Genomic DNA, 24,446 nt, shown 5'->3' with positions numbered 1-24,446 from the left:
ATCTAAAAAATAAAAAAAGGGTTCAAATGGGATAAAATATATTGTGCCTCATTTATATAATTTCGTAGCATGATTTACCAAAGGTTTTGTACCAGTTGGTGAAACAACAAAAAATATATTAATATTTGTTTTTCAGGAGCGAGGGGTAAGGAAAATTTATTGACGGTCTCTAAGTGAACCACCGCGCGTGAGAGGAGGGGCCGGCAGAGAACGGCTGGCCGACATCAGCGCTCCTGTTTCGGGGCAGCCGTGAGCTGGACGCCGCTAACTCCGCGGAGCTCGAATATCGAATAACCAACTTGAAACTAACTTTACTGCGGTGAAAAAGTCGAAGAGGAAATTGAAGCCAACACCAACCTAACTGCTAGCATCCGAAAAGCTGACGGGTAAAATCTGTTTTCCAGCAACGGTCTACATTTGGTGGACAATAGAACATATTTAAGAGAGTTTGAAGATTTAGTATCGACATTTACATTTACAAAAAGTATGTTTTATACAGTATGTTTTAAGAGAAGTTCATGTCGTTTAGAGTTCACTGCGTGTAGTTACTCGCCGTTTCCTCCGGGGGGCAGCACCGCGCGCGCTTCTTGTTTTGTTTTTCTTCAGTAGAAGAAGAAACCAGTGCGTCCGTAAAATTCTTCCCTCTTTGGTTCGTAACAAGCGCCGTCAGGTATGCCTTTTAAACTGTTTTAATACCACTGTGCGCTTATTCTTTGTATTTTTTTGACATGGTATGCCACAGAAGACACAGTTAGCGCCTAATATTGATGTCTGGAGTTTAAACGACGTATCTGTCTTTTAGTTATTAGCTTTCTAAGCTAACCAGGTCAGGTTAGCTGGGGAGTTTAAAGCTACCTGGTTATGTCTTCTCCTTAGCTCGCAAAGTAGCATTGCTTTCTTTCTTTCTTAGCATTTCTTTCTTCTTTCTTAGCATTTCAAAGTGTCTAATATTGTGATATTGGTGCGTGTTTGCCCAGCCATATGCTCTTCTGTGTGTAATAGGTGCAGAGGAGGATGGATACACTCGCACAAATGCTCACAGACCCTCTCGATCCAAAAGAGGAGCACGGAGGACAAATTACAGAGGAGTGCATGCTCGGAAACAGTAGAGTGAATCTGCCAGAGGATCTTCTCGAGGATGTAAGTTGTCCAGCTCTCTCTGAAGAAAAGCTCATGCTTCTGTGTTTGTCTGATGCGCTTACTTTTGTTCGCAACAGCCTGAAATTTTTTTCTCCGCGTTGAGTGAAAGCACCTGGGATGAAGTGCTGACAGACTCCCAGAAACAACACCTTCGCCAGTTTCTGCCACAGTTTCCCGAGAACAGTGTCGAGGAGCAGGACCGCACCGTCAGTGACCTGTTCAACAACAGAAACTTCAACTTTGGAAACCCTCTCCACCTCGCACAGAAGCTCTTCAGAGGTACTTCCTGATCGTCGTTCATACTTACACTGCTGTCGATTGAGCTGATGGCGACTTAAAGTGTCAGCATCTTGTCTAAATTAACACTGGTGTGTTTTGGGGGTTTTTAAATCATTCCTACAGTCACATTCACAGGTGCACAAAGTAGCAGTGGCTCCTAATATGACATTTGACCCTCTTGTAAGGCAACCATGACAGTATACGGATGTTTTCATTCTACACCATCCAGTTTTACTTACATTTTTAAATATTATGATTGAGCCACGAGAAACATAAACAAGTATGACTGATACAATGGTGTTGCTTTAAATGCTGCTTATCCCATGTTCCTAAATGCTCCCCCTAAATGCTTATTTCTCAAACCAAAACATAATTGTTTAATTCTGAATGAACTTTTGAAGCCCCCGCCTGATTATGATTTTAATTATCTCAGATGGTTACTTCAATCCTGAAGTGGTCAAGTACAGACAATTGTGTGCCAAGTCCCAGAGGAAACGCCACTTGTACTCTCTTCAGCAGTATTACCACAAAGCCCTGAAGCAGATTCTCGTCTCCAGAAAGGTCGGGTTCTTTCTTATCAAGACGTTTGTACTGATTTCCTTGCAGTGCACTGTTTAGACTTCCTAGTTTGTCCTTTTGTAGGAGCTGCTGGACTTTGCGGTTCACAACAGTTTGGACTTCCCACCTAAAAGGCGGTTGCCGAGCAGGACTCAAGCTGAAATGCGGGAGCCGAGAGTGAGAAGAAGACTGAGTCGAATACTGAAGGAGGTGAAGACTGAGTGCGGAGACAGCAACGCTTCGTCTGATGATGACGGTCAGTCTTTGGTTTGGTTGGTATCATTGCTAACAGTTGATTTATTAATGGGTTTCTTTGAAGTCTTTCAATTACATCTTAATTTACAAGTTTATTAAAATGATTGCAACAACAACAATATTATAACATTCTTGTTCTGCTATGCAATGTTGTGAAGTTGGCCTTTTCTAGATCTTTGAATTCACCCAACTGTTTAAATGTTAGATCTATCCTTATGGACTCCAGCGCCTCAGTCTCCGTCCTCTCCAACTCCCACCGTCTCCCTCAGAGTTCTTCCCAGCCTCTCTACTCCAGACATGAGGATCACTGGTCAGTGATTGTTGTTGCACGTAGATGGTGATGTGGTAAATATCGATCTGTGAATGCACGCTTTTAAGGAGTTTTTTTTTTTAACAGAAAAATTAGACTTAGGCGAGCTGGATTTAAAAGTCATGCTGCAAAACCATCGTGAGAAGAGGAAGCGTCAGCCAGTAAGTTGCAGTCGGAGGAGAACAACAGGCCGACTTTAGTCTTTACCGGTATGCTGTAAAACTAATAACCGTTTCTTAAGGACCATCCAGACTTGGTAACTTCTGATATTCATCTTGGAGACATACTTGCAAGAGCAAATCTCGGTCGGAAAGGGGCTTTGCGTAAGTAACTAGTTCTAAAGTTCACAGCTTTTATTTTTGTTTCCTTTTTTTTTTCTTTCTCAAAGGGGATATTTTTTTGCTTTTCACCTTCCAGCCGTTTTTGACCTCTCTCTGCCTAAGAAGAAGATCAAAGATGAGAGGAGGAGGAAAAAACTGAAGGCGATAAAAGTGGAATCGGATGATCCCTGTGAGACTCTCACACCGCCCGACGCCTCCTCAGCTCCTTTAGTTAACATCATCAACTCCCTGCCTGACGCACCATCTACTCCACTCACCAATATCAAGGAGGAGTGAGTCTTGTTCATGTCTACATTATGTAGCCATATGTATTGGGTGTCTTGTATTTACGGGCTAATGTAAAACGACCAAATGTCATTATTATTATTATTATTACAGAATTGTAGAGGAGTGTCAGAGCAGCCCGATTCCTGTTGAGGAAATAACTTCCAGTTTCTTCAGCTTGTTGGAAAACGTCTTGAGAGCAGAGGGACTTGCCAGTACCTCGGCGGTATGGACTCACGTCAGAGCGTCATATAAATATTATAAAATCAGCCGCATTGCACACATGTTCACACCACTGTTTTGACCGCTCAGTTGGAGGAGAAGGTTCAAGCGTGGCAATCCTCTCCAGCCAGCTCTCTCAACGTGTGGTTTTCATCTGCCTCATGTTGGTCCGATTTGGTCCTTCAGGCGCTGCAGTTTCTCGCCGGGGAGACTAAAGGTAGGCGGCGACGCTGAAATGATAGGTTTTTCCACCTCACGGCATCGTTTAAAAAATCTGTATTTTCCCCCATGTTTTGTGTGTCGATCAGATGGCATGATGGCTCTGCCCAGCGGCTTCTCTCCATTTGTGGAATTTGTGGACGAATTTCAGCAGTGGAGGTGGATTGGTAAGAGCGTTCATACGCCTGGCTGAAGGTGGCGCTCAACACTCAGAATGGTCTAAGTCATGCAGGTTAACATCCTGTTAATCTGGCTTGTTTTAGGTCCAACTCAGGACACCGAGAAGGACCTCAGTGCGCTTTGCCAACTCTGGCTGGACTCCAAAGACTTTATTGTCAAGGTAGCACAAAGTTTCGGCACTAATTTTACAGCTTATGCTCTTTGTGACTGCATTTAAAAAGGTTTCATTTATCTCTCACAGACAGAGAATGAAGACCTGTTAGAGATGACATCTCCACCACCCAAACTGTGAGCTTCTAGTGTAGCAAACTTTTCATGCACAAAGAAGATTTTGACTTTCCTGCAGAACTAAGATCTATTATAAGGAGGCTTATTATCTGTTCTCAAACAGTTCAACAGATTACGTGGTGCGGCCCAGCACGGGAGATGAGAGACAGGTGTTTCAAGTCCAGGTTTGTTTGTGTTGCTTCAACATTTATAACATATTTGTCTTTTTTTTTTTTTTTTGCTTCCCGACATGAACTTAAGCTGTGATGTGTTTTGTTTGCATATCAGGAGCAGCAGCGATACAACCAGCCTCACAAAGCTTTCACCTTCAGGATGCATGGCTTTGAGTCTGTGGTGGGGCCTGTTAAAGGGGTGTTTGATAAGGAGATGTCTCTGAACAAAGCCAGAGAGCACACACTGCTTCGCTCCGACCGGCCACCTTACGTCACCATCCTCTCTCTTGGTTAGAACTCTGATTATATGCCTGTATATCTATTTTTTTTACATTTTTTTTTTACATTGGGGACCACTTTTAAAAAGATTCTGCCTTCAGCCCTCTTTTTTTATTTTTTATTGTTTTTAAAGTACGAGACGCAGCAGCCAGATTACCCAACGGAGAGGGAACAAGGGCTGAAATCTGCGAACTGTTGAAAGACTCGCAGTTTCTTGCTCCGGATGTCACAAGTGCACAGGTACGGCGGCTTGTATTTCCTGGGATTATTATTGTCCACCTGGCAGAGGCAGATCATCCCGCCTATAAGCAGTTGACGTATCTCAACTGTTGTTTTTTTTTCTTTTTTCCATTTTAGGTGAACACAGTCGTTAGCGGGGCTCTGGATAGACTTCACTACGAGAAAGACCCGTGTGTTAAGTATGACATCGGCCGCAAATTGTGGATTTACCTGCATCGCAATCGCAGTCAGGAAGAGTTTGGTAAGCGAGAATCTGCTTTCAAAACACATTTTAGGGTTTTTACATCATTTCCCATAAACTGTAAAATAGATAAGGAAGTCATCTATAATTATCTCTAATTCTAAACTTGTGGTGACGTTATTGTTTGATTGAAAGAGTTTTTAACTTCTTACGGCTCAGTTTACCTCTGTTTAACTCACGTGTGTTTGGTGCTTACAGTTTTAACCTGTTTATGAATGATATTTTAAGATTTTTTAATCCCTTCAGTGTGAAATTGTAATTCTGTGTTCTTTGTGGCACTCAGAGAGGATCCACCAGGCTCAAGCTGCTGCCGCAAAGGCAAGAAAAGCCATGCAGCAAAAACCTAAACCAGCATCTAAGCCCGTGAGTCCACTGCTTAGACTTTGCTACTCGTAATAGTTTGGAGTTTTGCCTTTTGTATCATGCCTAAAACCAGATAGATAAAAAAACGTCTCTGTTTTGGTTGCTCTATATTGTAGAAATCTTCGAGTAAGGACGGAAGCAGCAAAGCCCCTGGATCTGTGGAGGCAGCGCAGGATATAAGCTGTAATCCCATGTCACCAGTCCCTTCGACACCCACCCCGAACACTCCTGGAACCCCCAAGTCGCCCCTACCCTGCTCGGCCTCCACACCAACAAAGACTGGAGTCCCGGAGGCAATCAAAACCAGCCCGGGGTCAGTTTGTTTCTATTTATCAGCGCAGTTTGAATATGAACCTTCACTTGTCTGTTAATTCCCCCTCTCCTTTTCTGCCTGCAGTGTTCTTCTCGTGTCTCCTCCCTCGCTGCCTCAGCTGGGAACCATTTTACCCACGAGCCAGGCTTGCCCGCCGGCCTCGCAACCGGTCACATCCCAACAAGCCGCTCGGATAGTGAGTCACCTGGCGGCGGGCTCCCTCCCTCAGGTGCGGGTCGTTTCCACTCAGCCTGGTCTGGGTTCACCCGCAACAAGTCAGCAGGCCACGCTGGTGCATCAGACCCCTCACCAGATCCGGATGCCCGTGTCCGTGGCAGCCAAGGGCATTTCTCAGGTACTCTAAGGGCGAGCTAATTTAACCATGTTTGTTTTGCTTTTTGCAAATGAATAATTGATTCTGTTCGTGCAATAGGCAGTGGTTTCTGTGCCTTTGAGAAGTCAGTCCGGCAGTAGTCCAGTCCAGGTCCCGACTACCCTTTCTGTGTCAGCTCTAACTGTAACCAAACCGCCAACTCGGTCTCCTGGAAGTCCAGCCAACAACCCCACGTCTCCAGCTGTGCTGCAGGGTGTCACCAGCCCAAACATCAAACAGGTGACACGTTTTGACCCTGTAACGTTAGCTGTTCTGAATGTTTTAAACCTCCGAGAACATCGTCTGTAGATTAGATGAGTTCCAGAGCAGATTTAAGATGTGTAGAAAAGCTGTGGCCTCAAACATGTACAGCTAAATAAACACGCGTAACTCAAAAATGCCCCCTCTCTCACTGTATGCAGAAATCAGTCCTTAGTTAGGTTTAATTTAGATTTTGTCCCATTTTGGAAAGTTCCATAAATGTGGAACAGTGGTTATTTAGAGTTATCTCTTGGTGTGTCCAGGTGTCCATAACAGGACAACTGGGAATGAAGCCTCCAGGTGGAGCGGGAATTCCAATATCGGCAACAAACTTGCGCATCCAGGGTAAAGATGTCCTGCGTCTTCCACCGTCCTCCATCACCACAGACGCTAAAGGCCAAACGGTGCTGCGGATAACCCCAGACATGATGGCGACTCTTGCCAAGTCTCCAGTCGCGACTGTTAAACTCACCTCGGACTTCCTGGGCACCGCTGCCTCGGGCAGCAAGAGCATCTCGGCCACCTTGCACGTGACGTCCCCCCAGCCTTCGCCGTCCTCCGCCTCCATCGCGTCGCCCTGCGCGGGGGAAGCGCAGGCGACGAAAGCGGGGCCCGTCGCCTCCACCGTGTTGAAGGCGGGAGGCGACGCCGCCATACGTCTGATGCCCACCCTGGCCGTCACCATGGCCGACCAGAAGTCCAGGACCTTCTCCACCGTGGCTTCCCCCGACAAGAGCGGCGCCACCATCCGGATCATGCCAGGCCTCGGCGTTATTCCTCAGAAACAGGGTCAGACCATCACCATGACTAGCACCACGGGCAGCAAACCCCTCACGGCGTCCACGTGCGGCAATATCGTGACCATGGCTGCCAGCGTTGTGACCGGCGCTAAAGGGATCTCAGTGGCTCCTGGATCCTCCGGTGCGCCTCTGTCACTGGGATCGGCGACGGCGACAGTGAGACAAGTCCCCGCTACAGTCGTTACCACGCAAACAGTAAGACGTGCTGCTCGTGTGTGGAAGTCTGTTTCAGATTCATCTTTTAGGTCAAATATCTTCATATTAAAATGTGATTTTTTTTTCTTTAAGGGTGGTTTTGCAGGCATTATGTCACGTTGTGTGGAATCACTTCAAATAAGTCACAGGTTTGAAAGCGGTATCAGGAAAATGGCACAGCATGGAATCACCATATATGGCTAACAGATTACAGCCTTTATTTAAATTGCTCCCTGGTTTAGATGGATATATACTTTATAAACCCCAGAAGGAAATTCTAATGTTGAATTTGACTTTAATCTGATTTTAAATTCAAATTTTGAAAAGTTTGTTCTGCTTTGGTTCAGCAGACCCCCCCCCTCCTTCCACACACACACACACACACACACACACACACATCCAAGTAATTGACTAATGACCAGAACTGGTTGTAGGGACTTAAGATCAACTTGACTGATCGGTGAGCAGCCAGTTTGACAGAATTTTGTTTGTTTGTTGGTTTTTTAAGTAAATATAATGACCACACAGTCGTTTATTTTTTTATTTCAACTTAAAGTTAGCACAAAATTTGTTTGTCGTTGATAATAGTTAGGAAAAAACAGGAATCTGCAGGTCAGAGGCTGATAAGAACTAAGAACTGGCCTTGAAAGCCATGATTGCTGCATCTCAGTGTGATTTATTAGCTGGACCTCTATGGCTAGTCGATTTATTGATATGTATCGTTTTCTCAAGAGGAAATGTGCTACTTCTAATCAGGTTTTTTTTGTATAGATTGATTTTGTGCTCAGTGTTTCTCCATACTTAAATGCAGACTGGAAGCTTATCCTCTTCTCTGACCTCACTGTAGGGAAAGCTCCCTGCTCGGATCACGGTGCCCCTCTCCGTCCTCAACCAGCCGCTGAAGAGCAAGAGTGTCGTGACGACGCCGATTGTCAAAGGAAGCCTTAACACAAAGTAAGTATTAAATTCTTCAATCGCAAAGGAAACAACTCTGAATGGCGTCGGTTAACGCCGGAAGATTCATGCCTGCTTTCGGCGATTAAATAATGAGAGATTATGTTTGTTTCCGATCAGTCTCAGCAGCCTGGGCAGGAACATCATCTTGACCACGATGCCTGCCGGCACGAAGCTGATCGCTGGGAACAAGCCGGTCAGTTTCGTCACGGCGCAGCAGTTCCAGCAGCTGCAGCAGCAGGGACAGGCCACGCAGGTTAGACTACATCCCTTCTGGGCTCCCCTCCAATGAGACGGCGTTGTCTGAGCAATTAGCCAGCTCCCAGAACCTGCTCTGTCGAGTTTTCTCGTTTCGGAAGATGTTGTGATCCTGCATTCCTGTCTTAGAAAAACACAAGCACTTAAAAGGCGCCGCTTTTGGTTCATTGCTTTTTTTCCCCTTTTCTTTAAAAAGGTTCGGATCCAAACGGTTCAGACGCAGCAGCTCCAGCAGCACGTGGCAACAGCCTCCCCAAAGTCCGTTTCAGCGGTGGTCGTCACGACAGCTCCTTCGCAGAAATGTGCGCCCGATCCCCCGCCTGCCCTTCAGCAGTGAGCCGCATCTCGAAGCGTCCCACGTTGCTTTGCTCAGAACTAACCGCGTTTATGTCGCTTTTCTCCGAAGCAGGAAACAAAAAAAAAAGCTCTTAAAGCCAGAAAAGACAACGTTTCTCCCTGTGATAGGAATGATGATGTAATTGTTGCAGCCGAAACATGTTTACAGTTTCAGGCTGATTTAAATATTTCAGGGAAACGATTGCATAACTTTCAGCAGCTTAAAAAAATAAAAAAAGAATCTTGACTGGTTGTTTTGTTAATATTTTAATGTCACACCTGTTCATTTTTATTAAACTATTAATACAACCTCGAGTATGACTGTCAATCAGATGGGTTTTGGGTTGATAAAAAATTTAAATATATGTAGTTTTAGTGGATAATGGTATGATTTAATATATTATTTACAAGATGGGTTCATTAAAAAAACATTTCAAGTCGTAATATTCTCATAATTTTGAATTTCTCAAAACTTCCTCTGCAAAAAGTGTCTTTCCTCCTTCATTCTGCAAAATCTAAAGCGTGTTAAGCGAAACACTTAAGCTCAGTGATGCACATGAATCTTTTTCCGTATTAAATATCAGTAAAACAACAGAGCAGGTGGCTGTTTTCACTCTTCGTCTGACTGTTCCAGTAAAGCCTTCTGAGCGCTGGCTTTGGACGACGTGTTCCTCATCCCGATCTCGATGTCTCGTCCTCTTTGGGAAAATCGCGTCACGGTGCTGTTGGAAGGAGACAAAAAAAAAGCCTTCAGGAGAATGCATAGAAGCGTACAGATGATCCGATCCATTCGAGTCATTACAAGCACAGATCAAGAGGAAAAAGCACTCGTCATCGGGATTTGTTCTTTGAATTGTCAGTTCAGAACTAAAATGAAACGGACGGAACAGATCTTATGAAGCGAGGCGTTGAAAGGTTACGCACAATTAGTATCTTATCTGTTGTAGATAGCTTTGTAAAACGACCTCGCTTTATTTCCGACTGGAGTGACAAACACGGCGAGTCTTACCAAACACCAAAGTGGATTTCAAAGTGGTTCATACACCACATCACAGGATTACTCATCATGTTCCTGTCGAGCACGGCTGTCAAACTCCATTCCTCGGAGTCCACTCTCTTGCATGCTTTCGATGCGTTTCCTCTTTAAAACACTTGATTTAAATGGATGACTTATAGACCTGCCTCTGGAGAATTTATTGAGTTGGTGAGGAGGTAATTAACCGTTCGAATCGGGTGTGTTGGAGCAGTAAAACCAATAAAACCTCCAGGTTAGTGACTCTCGAGGCCTGGAGTTTGACTCTCCTGCTGGCCGCTGTTATCGTTATCTACGTGCAAAAATTGACAGCAATTGAAGATTTATGAACTAGTTCATCCGGACTGATGCCATTTTTTTATATTGGAGTTTTAAGACGGCAAACTCATCAGTCTGGTCAAAATCAAGCTGCTTCTCTAAATGGAGGTAGTTCAAAAAGCTATCTACAGCAGGTTAAACAGTAACTGTTCACAACTTTACTATAAAAACACCACCTAAAAATATATCAACTATCCCTTTAAACTCTTTCAACAGAGGTGGGGGGGACATTCTATTATTGGTGGAAATGTTAAAAGTGAACAAAAACCTTTAAATTGCTATGAAAAAAGGATTTAAAAAATTGTAAAATCCTGTTTGCAATAATAATAAATGAAAAAAATTATTACAGCCTTTCAGTTCTATACGTTTCTGCACCAGAACAACAACAACAACAAAAGAAAAACACTGGGTCCTTATTAAGACTTAAAATTAGATAAATACAACTTTAAATGAATCCCACAGAACATACAGTTTTACAGTGTTCCTATATAACTAAAGCAAAATGTAAGAGCAGTTTCTGAAAAAGGAAATCCTCCCTTAGGGCTTTAACAGGAGTTAAATTAGGCTGGAACCAGTGACTGCTAATCTGATCAAGATCATGTTTTATATACAGTACACACACACACACTTCAATCAGTGCGTTGTTAGGCACGAAAACTGTTTTTCAAACACAACACAAACTTGTATTTCTACATTCCAGAGATGGTTGAACTCACTTTTGTTTACTTAACAAAGAAGCTTGTACTTAAAAAAGAAGAAGAAAAAAAATCCCAGCTGCTATTCTGACAACTGAAGCTGACCTCAGATGACTCGATGCAGTTTGTCCCAATGACCCATTAATTCTACTGTGCAGAAAACTCACTGCGCACGTTACAATTTACTGAAATGTTTCATCTTCTAATCTGAAAGTTCAGATCAGTTCATTCCCCTCTCGTTTAGGAATGGAAACGTGCAGCGTTCGTACAGCTGTTCATTTTGCATAAATTCAAACGCTACATGGAAATTTACTGGTCAACGGTGTTGAAAACCTGTCGGGATGAAAGTCGGGACACTCACAGCCAAACTGCAGAGGAGGTGGAAGTGACCAGCAGCAGGGCCGCGGCTAAATGCCAGCAGAAACACATCGTGACGAACATCATGTTGTCATGTAGCTTCAAATCCCACTTGTCTCCATTTAAGGGGTAAAGGACAAATCCAATCTGAAATGAGAAACTGCTTCGTAAAAGAGCCAACAGACACAATGTTTAACAAAGAAAGGTCCATATTCGAGACAGCGTTACTGTATGAATGACGTCCAGAAATGTGACTTTCACAAGAGTTAGTTTAATATTAAAAGAGCCATGTTCTGTGCATGAATTAACTGCAAACTGAATTTTAGACAGTAAAACTGCTCAAAATGTTTTAGTTTATACGGACTAGTCTTTGACAGTAGCACATTGTATTAGATTTTTCAGTCTTGTGTGGTGAATTATTGGAAATGGAACTCTATAGAATATCCACCTTCGGGGTTAAATCAGATCTTCTGTAGGAAAGTGCCGTTGAAAGGTTACGAGCAGTCATTATCGTACCTGTTGTAGATAGCTCTTTGAATGATCTCAGTCTGGAGAAATAGTTTGATTGTGACCAGACGGATGAGCTCAAAGACCGCCGGAGCACAGCTGTCTTTAAAGAACTCAATTCTCTAACATTTTATAGCAGTTCATGCAAATGTTATCTTATAAACCTTTACACTGCAGTCAGTTTTGCATTTACACAGTTATTTACATATAGAAGGCACTACTGACAGGAATATCTTTTTTCTTTTCCTTTCTGAAATAACTGTAAACTGATGGCAATGTAAATGTTTATAAAATAGCATTAGCATAAATCGCTAAAAATGTTTTAAAGACGGCAGCGATCCACTTTGGTCTCAGCTCCGTTTGGACTAGCCGTTAGCTCATCAGTCTGTTAATTCAAACAGCTACCAACAACAGGTAAGAGATCATTTCTAACCTTTCCACAGAGCCTCACTACAAAAAGATCCAAAGTTTCCTCCATTTTTTTTTTTTAACAAAAGTTTCTGACTTCACTTTAAGCTGACACAGACAGATCGGATCAAGTCGGCAGCTCCTTGTTCTCTCACCTGGTAGAACCACGTGCCCTGCAGGATGAACAGACCCGCCCTGATCAGCTCCAGAATAATGTTGTTTCTGACGAACACCTCCAGCATGGCGCTGGCCGAGCCGCCGAACACGGCCACCAGCAGCAGCGTGTGGATGTGAGCGTCCAGAGGTTCCCGACCGTGCACGTGGAAGTAAAACAGAAACCCTGGATCACGTACAAACAATAGCGTCGATACACGCATCAGTGGGACACGTAATGGCACTGATGAATAATAAAAACACAACAACAACCAAGATGGTTTTTTTTTTCTTGTTTACCTTCAACAAAGAGAGCCAAGGAGATAGTAAGTCGGTCTATACCAGCTGGCACCTTTTTGAATAGAGTACAAGCAATCGATGCTATTCCCGAAATCCCAAAGAACAGATACATTGTGCTGTGCTGCCAGTTCATCAGCTTGACCCATGAACTTTCCTCCCTGTTGTAGAGGCGGGCGTGTGGGCCATCCACCACAAACTGCTCGACCATAATACCTGCAACCACACAGCGTCAGACAAAAAAAAATTTTAAATCAGGCAATCGATAAAGAGGTTCAGGCGTCAAAGACGGACTTGAGGGGCAACTGACCCACAAAGGATGCAAAGATTTGAAGTCCTCCTTCGCAATACTCCAACTTCTTAAAGAAAGGCGGCATGAGCTGTCTTCCTTTAGGCTGCCTTGTCCTCCAGTAGTGTTGGAGGATGTGTTTAACTACCAGCCAAAAGCCATAAAACATGAAAAAGGTTCCGGGAATCGCATGCCCTCCAAAGTTTGCCATCGTTCGGCCTGAAAGCAAGAGGAATACAGCACAGATGAGTAATATCGAACAAGCAAAACAGCGTTTAGTCCTTCTGGTCCTTTGGGTATGAGATACTCAGCTTTGAGATCAGAGTACAGGTTCAAAATTTATTTTATGGCATGTCGTGTTGAGTCCCAGCAATAAACGGTTAAAGGGCCGGTTCAGATGTTCTGTATTTGCATAAAAACAGAACGCAATGATTTGCAAATTTCAAACCCATATGTTATTCACATTGGAACATAGTAAACACATCAAATGTTTAAACTAAGAAATTGTACCTTTCTTTGGAAAAAGTAAGGTAGTTTTGAATGTTATGGCAGCAAAACTTGGGACAGAGGCAACAAAAGCCTGTAAAAGTAAATAGTGCAAAAGAGAAACAGGTGGAGCAGCATTTTGCAGCTAATTAGGTTAAAGAGCAACAAGTCTGTAAGAGGACTGGATATAAAAGAGCATTTTCGAGAGACTGAATCTCTCAGAAGTAAAGACAGGCAGAAGTTCACTAGCCTGTGAAACTGTCACCATGGCTCTGGTGACCATCTTCAATGGGACTGACTCCAAAAGTCAGTCAGTTGTAGATGTAAATCTGATAACTAGTTTCTGAAAAATTCATTAAAATTCACTCAGATATTTCAAACAATGTGTGAACCTCTGCAAATTGTTACAACGACTGAAGTGATCCTCTGTGGTCCAGAAGCACCTAATTAGATCAGTTTTAGTAGATGGATTTTGGCCGTCAAGCATCACTATGTGATCAGCGAAGACCAAAAAATATTCTAGAAATTCAGTTTAGTTATGGGAGAGTGAAAGTGTTCTGACCGCATTTTTAATAATTTACTGAGCGACTGTGTTCAGCAGGATGTGGTTACAAATCTATAAAGCACCGACTTCTCCCCTCTCTGTTTGTCACATATGAGCTGCAGGGAAAGGAGGAAATAAATGCGTGCAATGTCACAACTGTGGTATAAACTCACCTTGTAGTTATTAATATAATTGTGGGTGCAGACAAAAACCTAACTATGATCCTTTCATCAGTCATACTGAGGCAGATTAACTGTCTCATTTTACACGTGGAGCACGCAGTTATTTAAATATACAGTAGATATAAATAACTGTCAAACAACAATCAGCACCTGTGAGCAGCCAGTGGCAATTCCATAACCATAATAACCGAACTCTGTCCTCCAAGATGACAAAGCGTAGTTTATCCGAGACTATGGCAAATGGAATGGCGTGCCTGCAGTCCTGACCTCAACCCTATTGAACACCTGACCAACCTGGGTGTGTCGTTCCTTTAAGAGAGACCAACACAACCACGGTTGCTAAGTTGTGTCAAATGCTGGTTGAGGAATGGGACGCCATCCCCCAGCAGTGTGTGACCGAGCTGGTGAGCAGCAATGAGGTGGTGGAGCTGCGTATGGTTCTTCCACATGCTACTGAGGTCCCTGTTTGTTAAATGAACAAATCTTTTCTTTAGAATTTTATCAAACAACTAAATAAACACCAAACCAGAGTCAATAGCAGGATAAGCTGTTCAGCGATAGCAGAGAAGACGTGGAAAGTTTTTTATGGGCACAACTCGCATACAAAAAAAAAATTACCTTGTAATTTCCCCCGAACTTCCTCATTCTCTGCCTCTCTGCATTTGGTTTTATGAAATCCTTTGAGCACACCCTAATCAAGTGACCAATAGGATGCATTCAGGAAAAAAAAAAAAAACGAAATGGGATCCATCCGTGCCATCAGAACTTTGCACAAAGAGGTTTGTCTAATATACAAGTCAAAAAAATTAACGGCTAAGAGTCCCTTTACCATTAAATATCTTAAATCTTAGGTGACCCACGTAAAAGATAAATCCCAAAACTTTTGTAAAAGCCTGAAAAAAAGTCTTGTTTGATAACAACTAGGACATTCAGATCTAGGGGGCTGAGCAGAAATGCTTTCTCTCACTCTATCCAAAGATTCTTTCCCTCACAACTGAGCACAGTTCTCCTGTAAGATCAAAGTGCCAAAAACACATTTTTTAGCACACATTTTTCATATTGAAAAATTGCACACAAATAATGATCAGCAATCAGTTTTCATACTTCAAACAGGTTTCACAATCAAATAAACATATCTCATATCAGCAATGATTATCTTTTTTTTTTTTTTTTTTCACAAGCCTTTGGAAAGCACGAGTGTATACACACACCCCACGACAATCCAGAGCCCCTCAGGCCAGAACAAACCTTTTATGGAGCAGTTAGTGAAAGATGACACTAGGTCAGAGGTCATGAAAAACGGGTGATTCTTCACGCAACGTATGATTTGTTTTACTTGAAGGTGTAGATTACATATAGGAAGTTAAAAGCTTACTAAATATATGCTTCCAGCATACAAAAACATGAAGAAGAACAATGACAAACACAAATGTTATGTAGAAATTGAACACATGCACATATATTTTTAGTTTAAATAGCTCAGTTATGTAATTTACATTCAGGCATATCTTCATATATCCATTTATGAAGATAGCTTCTTAAATATATGGTAGCGATATATGAAAATCATACAGACAAATTACAGTATAGTATTTATGCACATATAAATCATTTTTACTATGAGCAGGTTTAATTTGGAATAAACCCTCACCTGGGTCATTGTATCAGTGTGATAATATATTACCACATGTGGACTGTACATGGTATTATCACTCAGAATAACGGGAATGATGTGCAATATATTACATTTTTGTATGGAATATCATGATATTTCATTAACAATGTAATGCAAAATGGATGGCAAGGTAAGGGCATATAAAATGGTGTTTGCTTTTTGAAATAGGAGTTGATTTATTTTAATGTTTTTTTTTTGTTGTTGTTGTTTTTATTTTAATTTTTTTCAAACTGAGGCAACACAAACTACAGCCTTTCCACAGAGCCCCCACTTTAAAAGATCTGAACTATCCCTTTAAAGCTGACTGGCTGGATAGCAGTCGAATTAAAAAAAAAAAAAAAAAAAAAAAAAAAGAAAAAAGCTGCATTGAACGGCTCTTCAATACGAGCAGCCTCAGCTGGACATGACTTTTTAAAATCTTTTGTGTACGTGCCACCCTCAAGGTCGAAGGTGTCTGTGTGTGTGTGTGTGTGTGTGTTCAGGGTGTAACAAAAGAAGACGAATCGAAGGACAGAGAAATAATCTGTGACAAAGACGATACATGGCGAAACATGAGCGGAATATAAGGAGGTCATGAATATTTGAGTCAAAGCAAAAGATTTTGAAAGAAAAACCCCAAACCTGTCTGTCCGATAAAGGGAGTAAGCACAGCTGAGGGCTGATGGCTTTTATCTTCAAATTATATCTAATTTTCCCAGGTATTTAAAGTATGAATTTGGTTTGAAATAAAAGATGGCCATATGTTGTGTTCCATTCTGTCAGTACAGCTCCGGCTCTGTGCTAGTTGCTTATGTCTCTTGCCAAAACAAGCATGCAAATGAAACCGGTTTGTTTTGTAAATGGAAACGCTGGCCATCCATGCTCGAAAATAAAAACAGTGAGACACCCGGGGAGGCAGTTTCAGCAACACCATTTCCTGTAAAACTGATAAAAAAAAAACACAAAAAAAAGCTCAGCAATCTGCTTTCATTAGATTGGCACCTCTTAAGGACTACTGCAGGCCAAGGGTCACTCGTAATTTCTTCCTTGTTTTAAACTGGAACCTGGTAATTTTGGTGAACATCCAGCCTTTGTGCCTGTTTTCAGGAACCACATGCCCAGGCGAGTTTTTCTTGACTGGCCCTGTTTGGCGTGATGTGACGACTGTCTTCCTTTCACATTTCATACACGGTCAACACACAGCCGAGGTGCCTTCACAAGACAAGTGTTAGACTTGTACAAATACTACTTCTTGACATGAGTATCCATCCCACAAAAACAAAACAAAACAAACAAAGCAAGTGAACAGTTCAAATCTACAAAGCTAAACATCATAATAACCTGTCACAGTAATAACCAGCAGAATGCCACATACCTTCTTGTTGATTTTGTGGTTTATTCCCAGAGGGAGTCCCTTTTTTTCCCCTCCTCTCCTGTTTGGTATCACAGTGAGAGTGCTGGGATCTGTGTAAACTGTGCACACCTGTTGCCTGCCTCACTATCCTGCGCTGACACAGCACAAGGCCACACCTCTCATTCGTAATAGTTTCAGTGAGCTAAGCACGCCCCCCCCTGGGTTAGCAGGCGAGAAGGACGGCGTCTGCTTGTGGATGCGTTTGGAAACAGCAGCAACACGTGCCAGAAGAAGTGTGGGTACCCCCCACCATCACCACTCCCATGTTGTAAAAATACACTTCTAAATACATTTAGAGAGGCACAAATCTTCTGTAAAACCGACTGACTTAGAGCAAGTTTTGTGTTGTCTATGGTCACTTGGCTGTGGAGGCCATCTTGAACTGGATTGACTCCAAACTGTAATCAGCTGTCGATGCACGGCCGCCGATCGTTTTCTGAGAGTTTCAGTAAAACCTGTACAGTGGCTCCCGTGATATTTTGCTAAAAGACAGGCAAAGGTGACCGCCACAGCTGATGGCAGAGCCTGAAAATGGGATGTCGTGCGATCGATTAGTGCTCAAGGTGTGCGTTGGCAATGGCTCTCAGCTACCGCCGCACCCAATTTTAGCTCAATTTCTGTAAAATTGGTCCATTTTTTCCATTTTTTCCCCTTTTTCTTTTTTTGCATTTGCTGTGGTTGCTTAGCTGTGGCGGCCATCTTGGATTGAGTTAACTCCAAAGTTAAACAGTTGTGGACGCACATTCAGTGGCGACTTTCTGAGAGTTTCATGAAAATCCGTCCAGTGGTTCGTGAGATATTCTGCTAACGCTGCAGACACATGAACACACACACAGACACACACACGGGCAAAAGCTTTATCGCCTCCTGCCTTTGTCCACAGGTGATGCAGAATCCTGTAATTGTTTTTAAACCTTTGGAGAACAAAAGACACTCAGCGACTGAAGATACACAATTTAGTTAATATATAAACTGTGTGCACAAGGAAGTGGTGCACACAGCTCGTTGGAGCGGTGTTTAAATGAACTTTGCACTCCTTTTTAATAACACTTTATTGCCATCATTATCCTGTTTAAAAAAAAGATGATCAGTTGACACGTGTCAGGTCACCAAAAGAGCTGCTTTAATGAAGTAAATGAATGACATAAAAAGAACAAAAGACAAACATTTCTAAAAAAAAACAGGAAAGATTTTGACTATTTATTTCCTACATCGGTGCAGTTTTACTGCAATCAGGTTTTTCAGGGGCTACAAAATCTCACAGAACAGCTTCTTCTCCCTGAAGGGGTTCTCTGACGATGGCACCGGGGTCACCAGAGGGTCCTCTTTGGCGTGAGCTTCGCAGAAGGCCATCAGCTCAGCCGCTGCTTTGGAGACCTGCAGAGGAGGTTGTGCTGAATTAAAGCTCTTTAAATCGATTTTACTGATTTACAGCCAAAGCAAACGCAGATTTCTCTCGAAACATAATGCCAAACTCTGCTGAGAGGGCTGATTCTTTAAAACATTGAGGGGTTTTGCATTTGCACACATTTGACAAAAGTAAAAAAAACGACAGAGATGCAGTGAAAGGAAGCCGATTCTTAACGACACCTGTTGGTTTGAGCTTTAGCTGCTGACTCACCATCATCCTCTCTATGTTGACCTCCAGCTTCAGCTGCTCCACCGTCTTTCTCGCGTCTGCGATCTTGGCCATGTTGTTGGACATCTTCACCCGGCCCCCCCCCAACACAGCTCGTCCCAATGAAGTCAGCAAGCCCGCAGCAAACTGTAAAGAGGAGATCATGTCAGAGGAAAAAAAAAAAAACAATAACATGAACTTAAACGTATTAAAAGGCACCTGAGAGAGAGAGAGAGAGAGAGAGAGAGAGGCAGGTTAGAGAATGTTTCAATTTGCTCGTTAATTCTGCTCCCTGGGTCTCAGCTGCGAGTCGGAGCAGGGGAGGGTCTCAGAGGAGGAGGGCAGGGGAGCGGAGGCAGAGCAGCCCTCCCTGGGGCACAAAGGGAGGGGGGTGGGGGGGGTATCTGCCTTCTTAGTGTGTCAATATACTTACCATTAACATGTTGCGCTCAGAAAAACAGAAACTGCAGGTTTAAAGAGGTTATTATAGTTTGTTTTCATTTGAATCAGCTGCTGTTTTGTGCAAAATCTAAAGCAGGTTCAATAAAACTGAACTGCTGCACAGAAAACATGAAAGGAACAAATGTTTTTCATTTAAAAAATGACTTTTTTTTAGCATATGAGTTTTTTGAAGGAGTCAGTAGAATTTTAAGTAAGAAAAATTACACTTGGTTACGATACGAACAAGATCAGAACACAAGTACACACAAACACACACACACACACACACACATATATATATGTATTATTCTTTGCATAATTTTTTTTTCCTTACAAAATAATAAAAAAAAACCTGAACTGTCCAGGATGATTTCTACTCACCACCGAGACAGACAGAAACAGCTAGGCTCCTGGAATCGAACCCCTCTTATCTTCAACAGGGTCCGCCACACAAAATTACAGCGTCAAATGCAGTGAGATTAACAGCGTGGATGAGGAGGAAGGCTTCGATAGGTTCCCTCCTTCAAACAATTAGCCGTGGCTCTGCCTCCAGGACCGGCTCGGAGCTGCACTTAAAGGCAACATGTGGCGTGACCTTCATCTCCCCAGTCTCCATCAGCCTCTCACCTGAGAATACACACAAGCTAGGGCTCGGAGAAAGAACTTGAATACGGTTTAAGAAAATGAAAATAACAGGTTGTGATTGCACTGACTGATGATACAACTCCAATAAAACACACAAAGGGAGATAAAACACCTTTGTATTTTGGTACACCTGAAGGAAATGTTAGAAATCTTGAATTAAAGCAAAAAAACAGGCTTGAAAAGTCACAAGAAAACAACAAAAGGTGCTTTAACTTTATTTTTCCCGCTTGTAGTTTTACAGTCTGTAGGTGCATTTATCATAGGGACACCTGGATATTGAGTTCTTAGAAGAAAGTCGATATGGTAAATAAAAAAAGACAACAACAAACTCTATCTTTTTGTCATTTTAGCCTTATTATACACACATAGATAGTATTTTTTCCATTGGAAGTTAGATTTTTTTTAAAATCAAGGTTATAGAAAGTTCCAATGATAGATGAACTATTTATTTATGTGTTGGTTATAAATAGCCTTGTTATATTAACTCTTAATTCTTCTGTGCTATATGAAAAACTGTGCAGGTTTACTGTAAGTTGGTAGCAATTGTAATGATTTGTAGTACACACACACACACACACACACACACACACACACACCTCTGGTATATTTTGTTTGTGGTTAGTCCCTTTCATAATTAAACAAAAGACTCAAAAAATGTCAGTCGAGGAGAGTTAATTTTGACAATCATAACTATGTGATTGTTTTGAGCCTATCAGAGTGAGAGACTGAGATTCAGGGTGTTGTTTAATTTTACCATCATGTTGGGATGGGTGGGGGGGGGGACATAGATCCAGTATTTGAGTCCTGCTGTAACGATGCTCTCTCAGGCTGTCAGTCTCTCCTGTCGAGCTGACTGTTATTTCCCGGCGCAGCAGGGGGCAAAGTGGCAGTATTATGGAGTTAAATGTCAAGTGCCTCATTAACATTTGTTTCCCCCGTAGTAATTGGTTGCTCTTTATGGAAGATATGAGACCTTATGAGACAAAAGAGCAGCTGCTTACCTTCAACAGCTTCTGTCACACAGACCCAAAAAGCTAAATTGGCCACTTGTGTCTCATAACTCAATTGAAGCTTCCTTTTTAAAAGCACTATTTTACACAGCAGGTTGATTAACGTCACCCATCCACCCAACCAGCGGGTCTTCCCTCTCATGCTGGCCGTGATCAACGCTGCATTGAGACGGATCTCTCCTCACGTTTGGCAATTAATTTAAAAATTGACAGTTTTGGCTGCTTCTCGACAATCACAAAACGGTATTTTATATGTCGCAGTGTTGTTTTATTTGCACAGAGAGCAATGAGTTTGGTCGAGGAAGCCGTGTGGAGCGCACTCTTAACATTCTTGTAGATTTTTATCTTCAGTTTAACACTTAGTTAAATCAGGATCATATCAGAGTTTAATTATAGAAAACATTCAGACATCTTGACATGTAATTAAACAAATATATATATATATATATATATATATATATATATATATATATTCCTCTTTTCTTCCTAATATCAAAAAGTGCCAGAGTCCTTAAAACAACACTATAACTGATTAGTATCATGGTGGCTTGCAAATCTAGTTTTTTTTTTTGTTATTGTTTGTTTTTTATGTTTTTCTGTCTTTTTGGGGGGTGAAAACCTCAAACCTAGCTAACTAATCCTAAATAAGTCTCAATAAATGTGCTTGGTCTTTTTCATTATATTCTCATTTTTGTGTGTGTGGAGGGTTTTCACTGGGATCAGTACCACTGGCACACCAGTAGATGCGTTGCCCCATTACTGCCTCTAGATGGTGCAGAAAAAGTGTCTGTAAAAATGTAACCTAATTATTGAAGGAGTTTGAGGAGAACCCATTAAAGGTCTGAAAACCCTCCCTGTGTGTCATATCAGTAAGAAAAAGGCCTCACCTTCTTCCTACTGTTTGTTTACTTATTGCAGATTGTTTCTTTAAGATCGCAGCCAACAAAGGTGTTTAATGGTTCAGATTTCACAGTTATTCACTTAAATATAGGAAAAATACACCATGAGAACATTTTCATTTCATCTAGAACCATTATTAAACTTTTTTGGTACTTTTAATCATTTTTAAGTTATTATATTTTCTTTCATAATAATGATGGACTCTTTCACAATTATGAAATATCAAGTCATATTTATCTCATATGTGAAAAACGTATCAGAATTATGAGATTATATCATTATTATGACTTACCTATCTCATAATTATAACATGGTAATGAGGTATTGAGTCACATTTAGGGGATAAAAGCTATAAAGATAAATTATACTAACTATGAGAAGATTAAAATAAGATACTCTCTCATAATGATGGTCTAACTCTTAAACGATTATGAGTTATTAGGTCATAATGATCTCATAATGTTTTAGACTGAAGTCATCAATATGAGTGAGTAGTTTCTAAATATGGTTTAGCATCTGATGATTATGAGATATGAGAAAGCTAAATTGATTATGACTAACCTCTCTCATAATAATTTTGATATATTAAGTTGTAATTATATGCACAAAACTATTAAAGTATTATAATTAATTCTCTCTTATGAAAATGACATAACTTCTTTACAATCATGAGATACAAAGTCGTAATTATCTCATAAGGTGAGATACTCAGGTCATAATTATAAGAGAGTATCTTATTATTACTTGCCAATCTCATAATTATGACCTAGCATCCCATGAGACACTAAGTTGTATTGATGGGATAATATCTATGAGAAAGCTTATGAGATAGTTTCTCAAAGTTAGGAGATAGTAATTCATGTTCATGGGATACTATCTCAAAACTATGAGCAGGTCATAATTATATAATCTACTATGAGGATGACCTAATTCAGAATTACTGAACTTAAGTCACAAGTATCAGAAAATATCTCTTTTTAATGACTTACTTATCTTATGATTATGACCTTGCAACACATGATTATGATATATTGAGTCATATTTATGAGATACTATATTTGAGAAAGCCAAAATTAACTGTTGTTACCCACTGAGAGAGCCAAATTAAACGAGATTATGAGATATTCATTTATAATCAAAAGATAGTAATTTATGTTTATGAGATACTATCTCAATCCTACATCACTATAAAACAGTATCCCCTAAAGATGACTCAGCATTTTGTGATAATGAGATACTGAGTCATATTTGTGAGATACTAAAGCTAAATTAAATTTATGACATATTTACTCATAATTTGAAGATAATAATTCATGTTTATGAGAAACTATCTCAATCCTAAGTCATTATAAAAGAGTATCCCCTAATGATGACTCAGCATCTCATGATAATGAGATGCTGAGTCATATTTATGAGATACTAAAGCTAAATTAAACTTATGAGATATTCACTCATAATTAGAAGATAGTAATTCATGTGTATGAGATCTCAATCCTAAATCATTATAGAGAATGCTGGTTCAGCATCTCATGATCTCATGATCATGAGATGCTATATTTATGAGATGCTGTGAATGAGACAGCTAAATTAAACTTATGAGATATTCACTCATAATTAGAAGATAGTAATTCATGTGTATGAGAAACTATCTCAATCATTATAAAAGAGTATCCCCTAATGATGACTCAGCATCTCATGATAATGAAATGCTATATTTATGAGATACTATTAATGAGAAATCTAAATTAAACTTATGAGATATTCACTCATAATTTGAAGATAATGATTCATGTTTATGAGAAACTATCTCAATCCTAAGTCATTATAAAAGAGTATCCCCTAAAGGTGACTCAGCATTTCATGATAATGAGATACTGAGTCATATTTATGAGATACCAAAGCTAAATTAAACTTATGAGATATTCACTCATAATTAGAAGATAGTAATTCATGTGTATGAGGTCTCAATCCCAAGTCATTATAGAGTATGATGACTTAGCATCTCATGATCATGAGATGCTATAAATGAGAAAGCTAAATTAAACTTATGAGATATTTACTCATAATTCGAAGACAGTAATTCATGTTTATGGGTCACTAGCTAGATACTCCATAATGAGGATGACCGAACTTTCACATTTATGAGATAACAAGTCAGAATGATCTCATAATGTGACAAACCTAAGTCATTATGAGACACTTGGTCATAGTTATGAGATGCTAATCCATAGGTATGATATCTTAAATCATATTTATGCGATTCTGTCTCACATGGAGACTTCTTTTTTTTTCCATCAGAGTGGCGTCAATGGGCTTCCATAGCCACATGAACGTAGCTGTCGAGCTAGCTAGTTAGTGTAAGTTACCGACTTTAACCAGGCAGCGGTGATTCAGCGAGCTAGCTATGAGGAAAACCCGAGGACCCGGAACGTAGCGCCCACTGTGACGTTCACGTCCACCCTCTCGTCTGTGGCGGACCATTTCGGGTGGTGGGGGGCGGTTTGGGGACATCTCCGGGCGTTATTGATCCACGGGTGTCTGCCGGACAAGATGCATGGAAGGTCGGGATGACAGGACGATGGCAAACGGGGTTGGAAGTGAGTACCGTCGCTCGGTGCGCAGCTAAAACGCCGCAGCTGAAAAAAAAAAATGCCACCACTGTTAACTTACCCCC

At 41.2% G+C, this 24,446-nt stretch overlaps 4 protein-coding genes across 6 annotated transcripts in view; 2 read left to right on the top strand and 2 right to left on the bottom strand.

Moving 5' to 3' along the window:
* Positions 1 to 17: 17 nt before the first annotated feature.
* nfrkb (nuclear factor related to kappaB binding protein) lies at positions 18 to 8,996 on the top strand. Of its 3 annotated transcripts, none has more exons than XM_017418168.3 (26): positions 19 to 386; positions 1,003 to 1,140; positions 1,218 to 1,419; positions 1,853 to 1,980; positions 2,062 to 2,233; positions 2,438 to 2,542; positions 2,630 to 2,703; positions 2,784 to 2,865; positions 2,960 to 3,155; positions 3,262 to 3,373; positions 3,460 to 3,586; positions 3,678 to 3,755; positions 3,852 to 3,928; positions 4,010 to 4,056; positions 4,160 to 4,220; positions 4,324 to 4,498; positions 4,621 to 4,727; positions 4,845 to 4,968; positions 5,252 to 5,331; positions 5,448 to 5,644; positions 5,729 to 5,999; positions 6,078 to 6,257; positions 6,542 to 7,273; positions 8,121 to 8,227; positions 8,348 to 8,483; positions 8,682 to 8,996. In XM_017418168.3, exons 2-26 carry the CDS (start codon positions 1,015 to 1,017, stop codon positions 8,820 to 8,822), a joined length of 3,837 nt encoding a protein of 1,278 aa, XP_017273657.1. In that variant the 5' UTR covers positions 19 to 386; positions 1,003 to 1,014; the 3' UTR covers positions 8,823 to 8,996. The 3 variants fall into 3 exon arrangements, with proteins under 3 accessions (XP_037834976.1, XP_017273657.1, XP_017273658.1); XM_017418169.3 differs by lacking the exon at positions 19 to 386 and adding an exon at positions 415 to 670; XM_037979048.1 differs by lacking the exons at positions 8,121 to 8,227; positions 8,348 to 8,483; positions 8,682 to 8,996 and adding an exon at positions 7,367 to 7,858 and having other exon boundaries at positions 18 to 386.
* A 73-nt stretch (positions 8,997 to 9,069) lies between these two features.
* tmem45b (transmembrane protein 45B) lies at positions 9,070 to 17,267 on the bottom strand. Its single transcript, XM_017418172.3, has 6 exons — positions 17,120 to 17,267; positions 12,900 to 13,097; positions 12,593 to 12,805; positions 12,295 to 12,479; positions 11,229 to 11,371; positions 9,070 to 9,543 (listed from the first exon to the last, which is right to left on the bottom strand). Exons 2-6 carry the CDS (start codon positions 13,087 to 13,089, stop codon positions 9,432 to 9,434), a joined length of 843 nt encoding a protein of 280 aa, XP_017273661.1. The 5' UTR covers positions 13,090 to 13,097; positions 17,120 to 17,267; the 3' UTR covers positions 9,070 to 9,431.
* Positions 17,268 to 18,266: 999 nt separating this feature from the next.
* On the bottom strand, positions 18,267 to 19,834 carry gng8 (guanine nucleotide binding protein (G protein), gamma 8). Its single transcript, XM_017417917.3, has 3 exons — positions 19,599 to 19,834; positions 18,780 to 18,923; positions 18,267 to 18,535 (listed from the first exon to the last, which is right to left on the bottom strand). The coding sequence occupies exons 2-3, from the start codon at positions 18,861 to 18,863 to the stop codon at positions 18,407 to 18,409; spliced, it is 213 nt and encodes a 70-aa protein (XP_017273406.1). The 5' UTR covers positions 18,864 to 18,923; positions 19,599 to 19,834; the 3' UTR covers positions 18,267 to 18,406.
* Positions 19,835 to 24,040: 4,206 nt separating this feature from the next.
* LOC108236874 (bromodomain containing 8) overlaps positions 24,041 to 24,446 on the top strand; it is an 11,998-nt gene continuing 11,592 nt past the window's right edge. The window contains exon 1 of the mRNA XM_017417916.3: positions 24,041 to 24,369. Coding sequence (XP_017273405.1) covers positions 24,327 to 24,369 — 43 coding nt within the window. The 5' untranslated portion in view covers positions 24,041 to 24,326. The remainder of the gene's footprint in view (positions 24,370 to 24,446) is intronic.

This window comes from Kryptolebias marmoratus, linkage group LG13 (genome assembly GCF_001649575.2).
Source record: "Kryptolebias marmoratus isolate JLee-2015 linkage group LG13, ASM164957v2, whole genome shotgun sequence".
NCBI lineage: Eukaryota > Metazoa > Chordata > Actinopteri > Cyprinodontiformes > Rivulidae > Kryptolebias > Kryptolebias marmoratus.
Note: the sequence above shows the minus strand (reverse complement) of the source record. Positions and strands in the feature narration are given on the sequence as shown.